Here is a 13,870-nt window from a genome sequence, read left to right on the forward strand (position 1 = left end):
GCGTGAAGTCAATTTTTACGGATATGTCAGAATCGACGACTTTTAAGATGTATCACTCTTCTAGCAAACCGATGATATTGTCTCTGTTGTTATTTCTATATTTAGAGGTAAGATCAGAATAGTTATTATTTTATCGAATGGATAAATCTGTTACACCGTTCTGAGCCAAAAAAACCTTTATTGCACGCGCTTACAAGAACTAGGGATAAAAACAAAAAGACATCTTAAGCCTATCGATTAAGTCTATCGTAACTAGGGTCTAATTGTCTAGTTGTAACTAGTCTAAACGTCTAATTGTAACTAGGATCATCCTCTAGTTACTATTTCTTATAACCAACGCATCTGCATATGGATGGCTAGCACGAACTCGCATTGTCATTTTCAACAGTTTCCGTGCCACGTACAGATATACGTCTGATGTACGAAGCGATAGGAAAATTATAAAAACTATGTATTAACCTCGAAATATCTCGATAGAATTAATCTGATTAACGTATTTCGTTGTTGACCTTTTTGGATAACGGTTCATTAGCAAAATAATCATTCAAGAACTCGGAAAACAAGTCCAACATGTTCAGAAAGCTATAAAATTGTTGTTAGGTGAAAGCAACGATCGTCAAGCCGGTCACACCAACGTTGCAAGAGGAGGATGCGTCTGTCGCTCGGTTTTCTTTCGAAATGGAAAACAAACTGTGTACTGTTTGACGACTCGAGTAAAACCGATTTCGAATCTTCGATTCAAAAATATCGCTATTTAATCGTTTTAAAAGTTCTTATGATTTTAAATACTTGGAAAAGCACAAATTGATCGGAACTTCTTACCTCCATCCGAAAGTCTATTAAAATTCTATCAATCTTCGCTACGTTCTTCGCGTTTTTCTGTCCCAGTTTCGCATCGTTTTGTTTCTTTCAAACTAAACCCGTTCAAAAGATATAAGAAGTTTTAATGCCATTCGTTGTTTAATAATAATCGATTAAAGTTTGTTAATATCGAAAACTAATTAAGCTCCACGAACTGGTTATCTGGATTAAGAAAGTACGTTGAAAATGACCACATTGCATACATCAACGTACAGGTTATCCAACTTCTGTGTTGGCCAACTTTAACAATTGAAACATAGTGAATGGAAATCCATTTGCATAGAACGATATCACGGTGGAGCAACGTTTCACGAATTTATCAACGCACTTGATAATAAATTTATGACGCCACCGTTCCAGCCATAACTTCACCAGACTCTGAATTCACCTTCGAAGCCTTGTAACCGGCCGATGCCATCTGTACCAAGTAATTGCAAGAGTTGAATATCGGAATTTGGATCTTGCTCGTGAGAGAGATCGAATAACTTGCTGTTTCTACGCGACATCTCCGAGTGAACTTCGAACAGACGGAACTTCGACGCGCTCTCTTCGAGTCGATGCAATTAACATCACGCCTCGGCTTGTTACTAGTAACTACCAGATTACGAAGTTATAACTGTTCGAATTTATGCTCGCTGCATCCAATCGCACGATACAGACGCAGAATGCATCGCCAGAAAAGATAGAAGACGTTTATCCTTTAATTAGATAATAACATTTAAACGTAGATTATCGTTTGTACGCAAGAATGGACGTGGAAAAGCGTGATAACCGAAACAAAGACGCGATGAATTGAGAAAGTGTTAATCGTTAGCCTACGTTAAACGACTAATTTAGACTTTAAGCGAGCATTCTAAACGAGCAAGACGATCCACAGAACAATCGTAAGGATTTGCCCTAACACGCGTGTCCATCAGAGAACGTTCGATAATCCGGCGTCGTAGATCCCTGAACAACGCGATTATAATTGAAAACAAACCCGTAGCCCCGATAATTATCCGGCTAAATATTTAGCTTGTTCGAGCAACATAGAGCGGTAATTATCACGAACCTTGAGCGGCACGTCGAATCCTCCTATTATCGTCGATTCTCAGCCGGTGTGTCTGTGAAGGCTCAGCGAAATCACGCGCTGCTACGTATGCGTAATAATCGATAATTAGAGCTCTTCCACCCTTCCCCCTGCATCGCTGAAGGATGTCCATTTGGGAAACGCGATAGCCCAGCCATGCCTATTATTATCAGTGCTAATCCCCAGATAACACCCGACATCGGTAATCGTGTACTCGCGTTATTGCAGTTTCTGAGTATTATGAACGTTACACACGATTCTCACTTCCATAGATCTCTCCTTTCGTTTTCTTCTCCCATTGGCACGCCTTCGCCAATACAAAACTTTCGTTCGTTCGTCGAATCGATCAACGATCGCGCATCGTTTCTTGGAGGTTTCCTTCTTGGCCGTGAGCGAATTAAAATTACAGGGCCCGATGCAACCCGGTGGTAGTTTACCGCCGACCCCCGTCGGTGAAACGTGTTCACCACACTGTGAATTATTAACGCGAGCATTTCTCATTTCCGGTGCGCTCATGCGCGACAGAAATTATTGGTGATCTCTGCAGATATATTATGCGGCCACCACGATTTATACGTCATCACGACGAGGATTGTACGGTTTACATCGATCCATCGTGGTAAACTGTACAATCGTCCTATCTTTTTCAAACCTCTAGTTTTCCCTCGACTCCCTACCATCGTCTCGCTTTCTCTTCTTCTATTCTTTTTTACTCTTTCCTCGGGCTGAAAACTGATACAGGAACGCGGGACAATAACCGCGCGAATCTTAAATAAGCGCATGTATTATTAACTATGTAAAAAGATGGTGCACCAGCAGAGGTTACGCGCTGGTAGTTACCACCGCTGCATGCATCGTGGAGGCGGAGTCGTGCAGGGAATTTCAAAGTCGTTCCAATATTTTTTTTCTTTTCTTTTTCTCGCGAGATAGCGCGTCGTGGTGCTACGTTTAAGGCGAGATGAAAAGATATCTGATACCGTTGCTTGCGAAGATTAGACGTGCAAAGGATTTCATATTATCATAAACGAGGAGTTACGGACAACAGTCGTAAACGAATGGTAAAGAATTGTAATTTTTTTCTCATGATGAAAAACAAAATTTTCAATGGATCTAACGTGCGTTTATAATTGCAAATTACGCGTGCTATATTTAAAGAGAAGTGGGAAGAAATTCGTGATAAACTATTAACCCCTTAACCTACAACTACGGGCATAGCCCGTAGTACGATGATCGGGCCAAACGTAAATCGGCCCAAAATTCTCGAACGTAAATCGTAGGTTGAGGGGTTAAATCTTCCACCTTTCGTGTCACGTAAATATAATGTTCTATTTACTTTAGTCTTCAGCGTTGATCAAGCTGGTTCCAGATATCGATGCACGTCTATGTTATAGAATTGTCAGAAAGTGCGTTTCTACTATTAAGAATTGATGAAAAAGAAGAAGAATTTGTTTCACAAGGTAGGCGTCACCCCAACGCGAAGTTAATGCAATATTTACTATTGCTTTCGCGAATTCAAATTGTCAAATTCCATTCTGAATTTTAAGAGGTTTTTCAACGTGTCTTTTTGCCACTATCTTATCTTTCACCTAAAATGCACAATTTTATGAAATGTGAAAAAAGTTATCAAAGTAATATATAATATTTTTTATGGAACAAACATTCCCAAAATGTAATCCGTGGAACGTATATCGGATTTACGCGTTGTTGCACAGTGTTCTGGAATTTGCTTTATTCGTGTAACAAAAATTGTTTCGACTCCAAAGCGTTGCGCTCGAAATAATAAATAAACCTCACACGACGCCCAACTTTTGTCGTTCAAAATACTGGAATTATTTGCCACCAAAAGAATTACTGCACCGCTTTATACGCGGATAAGAAATTTCGCGTAGATCGCTGTACGCTTCTTGCAAAATTAAAAAGAACAAAAAGAACGAGCGAAACCTGATTTTAATCGTATACATTTTAACGTTTTCCTTAAACCACGCTCGACGTATGTAAGACCGAATGACAAACTAATCAAGATTCGATCACAAAAAAAGCACATACAAAACATAAAATTCAATTATGTTCTTTGCAATTAACGCAAAGTTTTACATACTTCGGAGTCTTTACGAGCGCCTTGTAATTTCAAAAAAGGAACAAACCTTTATTCAAACTCGTTTCCTCGACTTTTATATATTTTTCTAAAAATTAGGAAACTTTTTAACGGAAGGGGAGCACGGATGGGAAACGACCCGGAGACAGCAGGATTATCAACATTAATTAAGCGTATTAAGCTATCCCCGTATTAAGCTGCTCGAATTTAGAGAAATTTTGCTGTTCTCTCTTTCTTGCGTTCGCTAAAAGGCAACAAGTGCCGCAACAAGATATCTGACGACGACACGCAAACGAAAGGAAATCGAAACAGATAGCCCGTTCGAAAAAATAAAAAAGAAGCAACAGTGGAAAATAAGAAGGAGAAATGAGAACAGGAACTGGGAACGAAGAAACGATGAAAGAAGCTACGGAAGCAGAAGCCAATTGCAAAGGGACGAACGAGGGAAGGGGTGAGGCGAATCGAGCTGGATAAATCGGGTGACACGAATCGAGCTCGATAAATCGAGCGACGCCGAGGATAGAAATTTGGGTTAGTTCGGCCGTAAAATACGGCCAACCATCCGTGATGGAAGAACTTGCCGTGGAAAAGTTTTAGTCGCTAATTACACCATCCCGGTGTCCGTGCGCGTTGCAATGTGCGTGTGCATGTAAAAACACCAGAGGAAGGTAAATGGGTGTATTTTCTCGTGGAGAAAAAGTGGACGAGAGAATCCTCTTATTTCGTTCTCGACAGTTGTGACAGCCAGCACCGAAAACGTCGACGTGCCGGACGGACGGACGCGTCGTCGACGACGCGAAAACTTCCTAGCCACGCCACGTAGAAACGATGTGTCTGCCGCTTTAGTCCCGTCGCGCGCCATAATGACGCCATCGTGAAACCTTTATCGCGCACGCTCGCCTAGATGAGCCGGGGTGTTAGAAAAATGTTTGAAAAACGTGTACACCTTCGTGTGCGACGAGCCTCTACGAGAAGTTCGCGCGCTAAGAGACGTACGTAGGATGGAATACGTAAGAAGCAGTGGCAGAAGCATAGAGAGAGAGAAAGAGAGACAGAGAGGGCTATGTGTATCTATATTCACCGTATAGAGTTCATTTGGGGAATATTGGAGGCTTTGAGTTTCGCTAGCTCGAAAATGTTCGATACGTTCGAGTGGTACGTTGTGTTCTATAGAAAGTGTTTTGATGCTCCAACCGTGGTACGTATTGTTTCCGTTGAAATCTGATGAGGTTCGAAGTTAATACTATATAGGTTGGTTTGGAATTACGAGTTAATCGAATAGGATGAGATACAGAGTAATGAAAGAAACGTGTATTGTTCGATCAACATTTGCGTAATATCGAATTACGTTTTAATTGGCAAGTGTTACGCGTGCAGATTTTCAGCATTTCTCAACGTTTATGTCGTATCGTGAATATTAATACTAATGTAAGAAGAAATAAAACAACCGAATCTCCGCGTGTAAAGAAATATGTAATTGGTTACTCGAACTGCTATTGAAATCCCATGAACGAAAGTAGCATATAGTTAAGTACGCAGAAAGAGCATTCGTATCTACAGTTTCATTATTACAAGTTAATTGTTGGCAAATAATGTGGATGTTCGAAATTCTGTATCTTCTTTCAATGCAATCTCTGTCCTTTTCTATATTTATCCAATTTTATCGATTAAGTTAGCAAAGAGAACTCTGTGATCTCATTCACAATCGTGAAAATAGCTTTAAGAGACCCATTGAGAAACAGCTATTATTCTTTCTTCCTAACGGTTCGATTGGGTACCAGAGATTTGTAACCTGAATGATGCTGTTAAAATATAACCCAAGACGAGATTAAAGATAAAAAATGGTAACGAGGTAGACGAGACTATTTAACCTACTTACGTTACTGCTATCTAGTATTAGGGTGCGAGTAATATGTATTTTGCAACATTCTTCCATTGATATAACTGTTTAGTCCATAGTTATTTATTTTGTAAATTTTCTACGAGGACAAATAACAATTTATCGTTTATATACGTAATTGGGCACAAATGCCGAATGGAAACAAGGAACAGATAGATTAGGAAATTGTCATACGTCGTTTTACGATTAAACGCTTCTCTAGCAATTATACCGTCAGTGTATGTTCACATCATGTAGCACGAGCTGAAACTTAATCGGGGATTACTATCGGAAATAATAATCGTTGAATGATATATGCGATATGTACAATTTATAAAGCGAACTTTTATAAATTCATTATATATGTGGGTCGGTACATGACGATATTTAAATTCATATTTCATATTTTCAAATTGTTTCATTTGACGCAAATTCATTAATAGTAGATTTTATAATATTTCATATTTAATTGAATATGATTTATCTCTATCTAAATATCGAATTTTAAAAATGTCTCGCTACGCATTGTTACGATATTTTTTAATCACCACAAAACAATCAACTTTGTAATCTGAAGATCGGCACGCTTTCGTAAAAAATTGAAAAGTATTATTAATGAAACTTTACGAGTTGTTTGACAAACAATAAAATTAGAGAAATTAGAAAGCTACGTATCTGACTATCCTGTTTGTCGTAAAATAGTAAAATTGTAGAAAATAGCTTAATAATCTACCACTTGTGGCTTGTCAATCCACGAATATTATTAGTTGCTAGACTACCGTATGCAAGAGATTTTTTCATCATCACGATCAATTTTTGCACCGTGTAGCAATTACGTAAGCAACATCGCAATTTATGAAAGCAATAATCATTCCGTTTTCTCGAGTGCCGCACGTCATGTTTCCAGCATCGTGACTCTGATATATACGGATAAATTACAGCGTGTGGCTTGTTCGTTTCACTTTTGTGACCCGTCTACCTGACACCGTTACACCGTAAAATGTATGACGTAACTTGGTATTAGTTTACGGCGGACTTTTACACCACGAAACGCACGGGTTGTTACACCTTGAAATATTCAGCGGGATGGCGATTTCAGGCGAAATTCACACATGCAAATACGCGGATGAAGCCGCGAGTTGGATGTCGTTTCACGCAACATCTGCGGCAATGGTAACTGTTCTAACGAAAACGTACAAGGTTTCCGTGACTATACCAACAGCTAAAGCCAGAGGAGAGGGAGAAAGGGGAGGGCTGGGATGTTATATCGACACGGTACAGCAATTTGCCATCGACGACATCCTCGAGGATCCCTCGATATGAGATCGTCTCCTCGACCTGTCTTCGCAACGTGTCCATAAAACTATCGTCTACCTTTCCGCGGCTTTTCTTTGTCCCTTTGTCCCGTCTGTTTCGTGGTAACACGTGTAAAATCGAACGGAAGGATATCTCGTTCCTCTTTGTTATTCGCCGGCTGCGTAAAAGCGCAACATTTGTAAAGTTTTTGCTTGATATTCATCGCTCGGCTTCTGCAAGACGGATACGTTAGAGAGGAAATCGTAAGATAAAATGGCTAACAGGTGTTGAGAATATGGAAATTTGAAGTGTAAAGATAACATTATATTTTAATGGCGATGACGATATTACAAGAAGTATTTAGCACGAACTTTATTACACATATATTAGCTATGTGAAATTCTAGTAAATTTTTTCATGAAATTCTTGTATCTCAGATGTTTCTACGATGTTTCTAGAAGAATGGCGATCGTTCGAAAACTAGTTGATAATCGCTCGGATATTTTACTGATACTTTCAGTTGCGCCTTCGATGAAAGAAACATGACGTTATTTTAAAAGATACGCGAGAAAGATGTTGGTACAGCTAGAATGAAAAATGCCGCGCACAATTCGAGACTAATAGGAAGCAGCATAGAAGAAAAAATTCACTGAAAGATATACGTTCCTCTTATATGCGTAATAAATTCTTCATAAAATAAAATTCCTGCTGTAATTCGAGTTTCCTACTTTAATAACTCAAGTTTTTCAAGAACTTTAAACTAGAATTTTCTGAAAAACGTGAAAGGAAGGACGCGACTGAAAACCCGGTGGTAGTCGAAAAAATTTTAAACGTGATAATCCTGAGAAAACGGGTGCTCGAGCAATTCTTCCTGCAGAATTTTTACTATCCTACAGTGCTTAGTTTCTTAGTTTCTTTCGGATGGCTGAGAGAACTTGTCCGCCAGGTAAAACGCAGATCTACGGCACGCAGTCGTGCCTTGTGTGCTTGGCCAAGGTACACAAGATGGATATTTTCGTAGAACGGGCGTTCTGAGACAATACGAGACTCTTGAGACGAGAGGGCTTCGTCAGTCTTCGCATAATGAGGCTGGCCTTGTTCTACTCTTCCATGCTGGAGCACGCCGATAAGGGTGTCTCTAGGTAGCCGGCTGGACGAAGGTTCAGCGACGAGAGGAGGCGAAGAAGTCGCGCGGTACAAGTATCTAGCTAAGAATATAGCCGATCCTGAGATCCTCTGATTTAAGTCATTAATCATAAAAAAAAAAATATCGTAGACTAATTTTGTGTTCCTGTCAACTAGATTTGCATCATAGTAATGTGATTTGCATCATAGTTTGGCCATCTTTAGATATATTAGCATAAAGTTAATTTTATTGTAAAAAGCAACGAGCATAGAAAGGAAATATAATGTTTGCTATTCGATACTCTTTTGTTTGTTATATAACATTTTGAGAAACGAAGAATAATGCAACCGAGTATAGTATCCCAGAGATGCATGTAACTGTAAATAAGGAAAATACAGCAAAAAGAAAGGGAAGTCTCTGGAATTTCTTCGTACATTTATAGAAATTCTCTCTCGTTCGGGGCACAAAAGCACGTCAATTTCTTATTTCATTTTAAGGAGCGAAATCAGTAGGAAAATATAAATTGCGGAGAAATTCTAACGAGAACAAGGCAAAAGTGCTACTTTATCGAATTTACTTTACCATATAACGTAAGGATTTTTCGTTCTTCTGCGAAGAAATTAATTTACCTCTTTTTTAAACATTAATAACGAAGAGTAGAGACCTTTTCCATTAAAGATTTCGACGACTCTATCATTCAAATAGTATCTCCTATTTCGATACGATCGGACAATTTTCGATCAATTAATTTTTTCGCGAGAATGTCGCTTCTTACGAAGCTCAGCTTCGCAGGTTTGCTTATTGTTATTTAATCTTCTGTTCATTTTCCGAGACGCCTTTTGACCCATTGAACGAACAGCAAACGATTCATTGGCGCACGAGGGGCTTAGAAGTTTATCCCTTGGGGCGAATAACCTGGGAAGTAAGGAGAGATTTCCAGGAAAGATCGGAAGGATTGTATCGAAGGCAGTTTCCAGAGGGTCGAAGGATTGTATCGAAGTTTTTACTATTGCAGAGAGGAAGTCGAGTGTTCGGCATCTCCACATTGTCGTTTTGTAGGTCAAGAGAGGAATGAGACGAAAAACCTGGCCACGGTCTCACAACTTTCGCCATTAGCTGTATTGTTCCGATCCTCGAAGTTGTTCCATCGTTTACTATGAAAATACTGTTTCTCGCGTGGATCACATTAGCATTCGTTTTCCACGTTTCGATTATTTCGTCGAATCACGAATTCACTTCGCTGCACTGATTTCTTCCATCTTGCTCTCCCTTTTAAATCCACTGGCGATATTTTCGCGAAGTAGTTTGCTTGATCTTAAAGTTTATCGTATAAACGAGAGAATGACAAAACTTCTTTACAAATTCAATTTTGCTTACATTTTTTATGTTACTTCGTAAAGACTGAGTTCTTACTTTTTAGTCTTCTCGTGATTCAACGTAAATCTCGATTACGAGTCGGTCAAGTGCGGATTTTTAAAATCAGAATATATAATTTGTACTAATGTGAATCTTTATTATGCTGCCAATCTTTCGCCGTTGACGTGATATTAAATTTATATAAAGAAACTTCGAATCCCTTGGATTATGGTAGCCAATAAAAGTTATTTACGATTCATCTAATATACATATAGTCGAGAAAGAGAATTACAGAATGATTTTAAAGTTGCTGGTTGTAGTACAAACTAAAACTTCTAACTAATATAAACGTCAAAAGGAGACGACAACACGTAGAATATTATTATTAGGGATTCTGTTGTCTACGCGAGTTTAGAAGCTTATAGCGAAAAGCTCTCTGTCCCTACTGCAAATTCCCTCGCCACACAGTGCTATAAACGAAAACGCTAACTTCCAAAACACGAGTAGCTAAGTTAGTTGGTTTGCACGAGTATAGCAACTCAGCGAACGATCCGTCACTGTAAAATTGAACGCGCGCGGAACATGTTAATCTCTGAAAACACTTGGTCGCGATGTTAAGCGCTTATTCCGCAAAGCTGCGGCGCAGTTTTCTTCTTGGTCGTTTTATCCCTCCTGTTTCCTCGTCGAAAGTAACAATATAACTTTCCCAAGACAAGTGACGGGTGTGTCTTGAAAGTGAAATAAGGAAAATAGGGAAATTTTTTCCTCCATCGTTCCTTCTTCTTGTTTTTCTTTCCTTTCTTGGCCTGCTTCCGGTACGGAATAAGACGGTTAGAGGCGACACGTCCCTCTCTCAGGCTGACACAGCGCACTTCGCCAGAAGTTCCGTTCGGAATTTTAAAACGCCCGCGTCAACCCAGCGAATAGTTAGGTCAACCGGGTAACTTGGAAACTCCGGAAAAAATTGAAAATCTTTTAGCGCACGTTTATTGTCTCTTCTCTTTCGCTGAGGATGTGTCGTGAAATTCTCGTTCGTCTACCCGTCGACAATCTCACATGGTACAAACTTTGCGCTCAGTTGATGCAAACGAGGAATGCGAATTTTACATTTTCATCTCACGTTTTCCCCTTGTCCGTTCCTATATACATATATTCCTTATTTTATTATACTTTCTTATAGCTTTATTTATTGTTATATCCGACTATGCGGATAATTTTTGCAGACTATCTAATTTATCGATAATTTCAACTGTTCCGAGAACGAAAAACGATTTACCTACTTCGTATTCTGCTCATAGCAAATACCAAATACACCCGCACATTACGCGATACATATGTATAAAAAAACGCGATATTCTCTACAACTGCAATCGAAACTTAACGCAATACGCGTAGGTACTTGAATCGTGACTAAACAAAGTTACTTTACCATTCGCGTCTCCAATTACTGCTATAGCTCTTAAGTTCTCTCGAACCACCACCAAGCGACTCAGCGTACGGTGACAGCGAACAATTGGAAACGTGTTTACGCCGACTGACCTTTCCCGAAATTGCACGAAATCTATCCTGAATAGGGCCTTAGTACTGTTTCCACGTTTCTCCATTGTCCTACAATACCCGGTGGAACTAGCACGATCCAAGAGGAGGGATAAAGAAAGAGAAAAGACCGGTCCGACGAACTTATCGTCCTGGCTAGCTTTAGATGAAGGATCTCTGTTGGTTCACGATGGGTCGTCTCTCCTCGGGGCTTCGTCATATCTGGCCTGGAAATGTATTTCAATCCGCTAGAAGATACTGTCCGTCTCCTCTATTTCATATGGATGTTTCTTCATCCCAAGTGGCACAGAAACAGGGATTGGTAGGGCATGCTGGTATACGCAGAAGCGTTTAGTTCAAGGCGTCACTTTATTCCTTAAATACCCAAAGGTATTCTACCCATGGAATTGTACATCTTTTTCTTCTCTTCGTCGCTAAATAGCCCTGGATATCTTGCGAGGATGGAGAAGTTAGCCTGCCCTCGTCTCTCTTCAACCCATCCTGTCTTTTCTTTTTTTTTTTTTTTCTATCTTTCGTTTTTCCTTCTTATTCTCCGTTCTCTTGCTCGCAAAGCAATTTATACGCGCCTCCACCTTGCAAACAGCCAACCATTACTCGAGAACGATAAAGCTTCCCGAGCTTTGCGAACACGTCCCGGCTTGCATGCACGAGACCGAATTCTCTCTCTATCTTGTTTTCTCCCCGTCTCTGTCTCGGCGATTTATGTCGTTCGTAAGTTAAGAATCGCAAGAGAGAACCAAGGAGAAATTCGTTCGCGTTAATTGCTATGTACCTGGCACCTTCGACGATTCTTGTTAACGTTCGACTCGATCGTTAGATTGGAAAGGTTATTTCTATCGGCCAGCTAATTGACGACTAGTGCAAGTACAGTAGGTTAGAAAAGTCTATATACATCCTTTAATTTTATGAAATTTTGTCATTTCCTGGATTTCAAACAGGCGTAAAGTGTTTGTGATGATTGATTTCGAAGTTGCTTTCTTGTCCGGAGTTTTGTGATCGATTCCTGGAAATTGGTTGGTATACGTTTGCTCTTGAGATGAAAATAGTTAGTAACACGCGAGAAAATAGTTAGTAAGGTTAAAAGCTGCGATGAAAATTTCTTATAGACCTATAATTGCATAGATGGAAATTTCTCGCTCGATACGCTATAATCTCCTCTATAATTAAAAACAGCTGATCACTTAACAATTTTTAGGAATGGAGAAGTCTACTATGCGATATATTTTATTTTTATTATTTTATTATATCCGTGTTTCATACATGTTTGTATGAAATCGAGCTTGCAGCAGGAACATATAGCGACGTTATCCTGTGAATTAATTAATTCAGAATTGGACACAATGTAGCTAAATTTCCCATTAATTGCTTTTTCATAGTCACCCTGATGAATTCATTCAACTAGATATGAGATTTATATCCTGTTATATTAAACGCAAATTGCGTAACGCTATTAAGTAAAGAAATGGCTCGACATAAAAAGGCAACGCGTGTCTTGAAATGCTAATATCGAGAATAAAAGGGAATATTTAACTTGGCTACACTGCTCTATTGAAATTATAAGGAAAAGAGTCGTTTAGGATCTCATTCACGATCGGAGAAGTACGCTCGAATAATTATTTAATCTCGCATGTCGTATAATTCGAATCTTCAATCTCAATTATCAATTATTAGAATCACGGCCATTCAATTCCAATAATTTTTTTCCTCAACGTATAAAATTGTACACGTACCGAATTTTCTATTGCTATCAAACGTGCTTGTTATCAAAATACTTTACTATTTGTGAACATTTTATACACAAATTCTACCAAATGTTCAAATTGGACAAATTGCGAATTTAAACAACTAAATAAAAAAAAATTTTATACACTAACAGAGATAAAAGAAACTTTTCAAATTAATTCTCTGTTGGCAAGCTGAACAAGCATATTTATATCCACGTTTACCGTTTTTACGATTTTATACTTTCAAGGAATCTAGAAAATTTCTGGAATACTATAGTTTTTATTACGCTATACAATAAATTTTTAAATGAAATGTTCCAGAAGTTTTCAAGAAAAATAAAATTCGCTTCGAAGGAATTCACGAGCGAAATCTCGTCGGGTTGCCTACGGAGGGTTAAGCATCAAACTCTATTGAATTCAGCCATCGATGCTATAAAAATACAGCTGAGCACATAAATCAGCTTTTTCGTTTTACAAAACAACAAGCACTTACGATCTTTTCAAAAATGCCATAAGAGTTACGATCGCTCGATGAAGGCCAAGAATGGCAGAAGTCTTTCGTTTCAGGAAGCTTTCCATCGTGAATGGAAGTTGTCGTCGAACTATTGCCAGTCCTTTCAGGAACGGTTCGTATTTCACCATTTCCTCGCAGCGACGTCTCACCGATACTGCGCCATCTACGCATGCGATAGAAACAACGCGCGAACAGAACATACGCCGCGGAATGTTCGATGCTTCGACTGATTGCAGCTTTACAGCCTCTGACTCGATAAAATTCACGTCATAAAGTTAAGGCAGAAAGGATAAAAAGGATGGGAAGAGCACAGAGAAACGGATCAGAGGAACGAGAAAGAGAGAGAGAGAGAGAGAGAGAGAAACAGGGAGGGAGAGAGAGGGAGGATAGAGA

The 13,870-nt window shown here is 39.1% G+C and overlaps 2 protein-coding genes across 4 annotated transcripts in view; one reads left to right on the top strand and one right to left on the bottom strand.

Moving 5' to 3' along the window:
• Positions 1-13,821, bottom strand: part of LOC117233466 — a 116,188-nt gene extending 102,367 nt beyond the window's left edge. The window contains exon 1 of the mRNA XM_033493807.1: positions 13,457-13,821. Within this exon, the coding sequence (XP_033349698.1) occupies positions 13,457-13,677 (221 nt within the window). The 5' untranslated portion in view covers positions 13,678-13,821. The remainder of the gene's footprint in view (positions 1-13,456) is intronic.
• Positions 1-13,870, top strand: part of LOC117233465 (protein O-mannosyl-transferase TMTC1-like) — a 274,021-nt gene that overhangs the window by 88,331 nt on the left and 171,820 nt on the right. The gene's annotated exons all lie outside the window — the stretch shown is intronic.

The sequence above is a fragment of the Bombus vosnesenskii genome, unplaced genomic scaffold, assembly GCF_011952255.1.
Source record: "Bombus vosnesenskii isolate JDL3184/JDL3185 unplaced genomic scaffold, Bvos_JDL3184-5_v1.1 scf7180000013295, whole genome shotgun sequence".
Taxonomy (NCBI): domain Eukaryota; kingdom Metazoa; phylum Arthropoda; class Insecta; order Hymenoptera; family Apidae; genus Bombus; species Bombus vosnesenskii.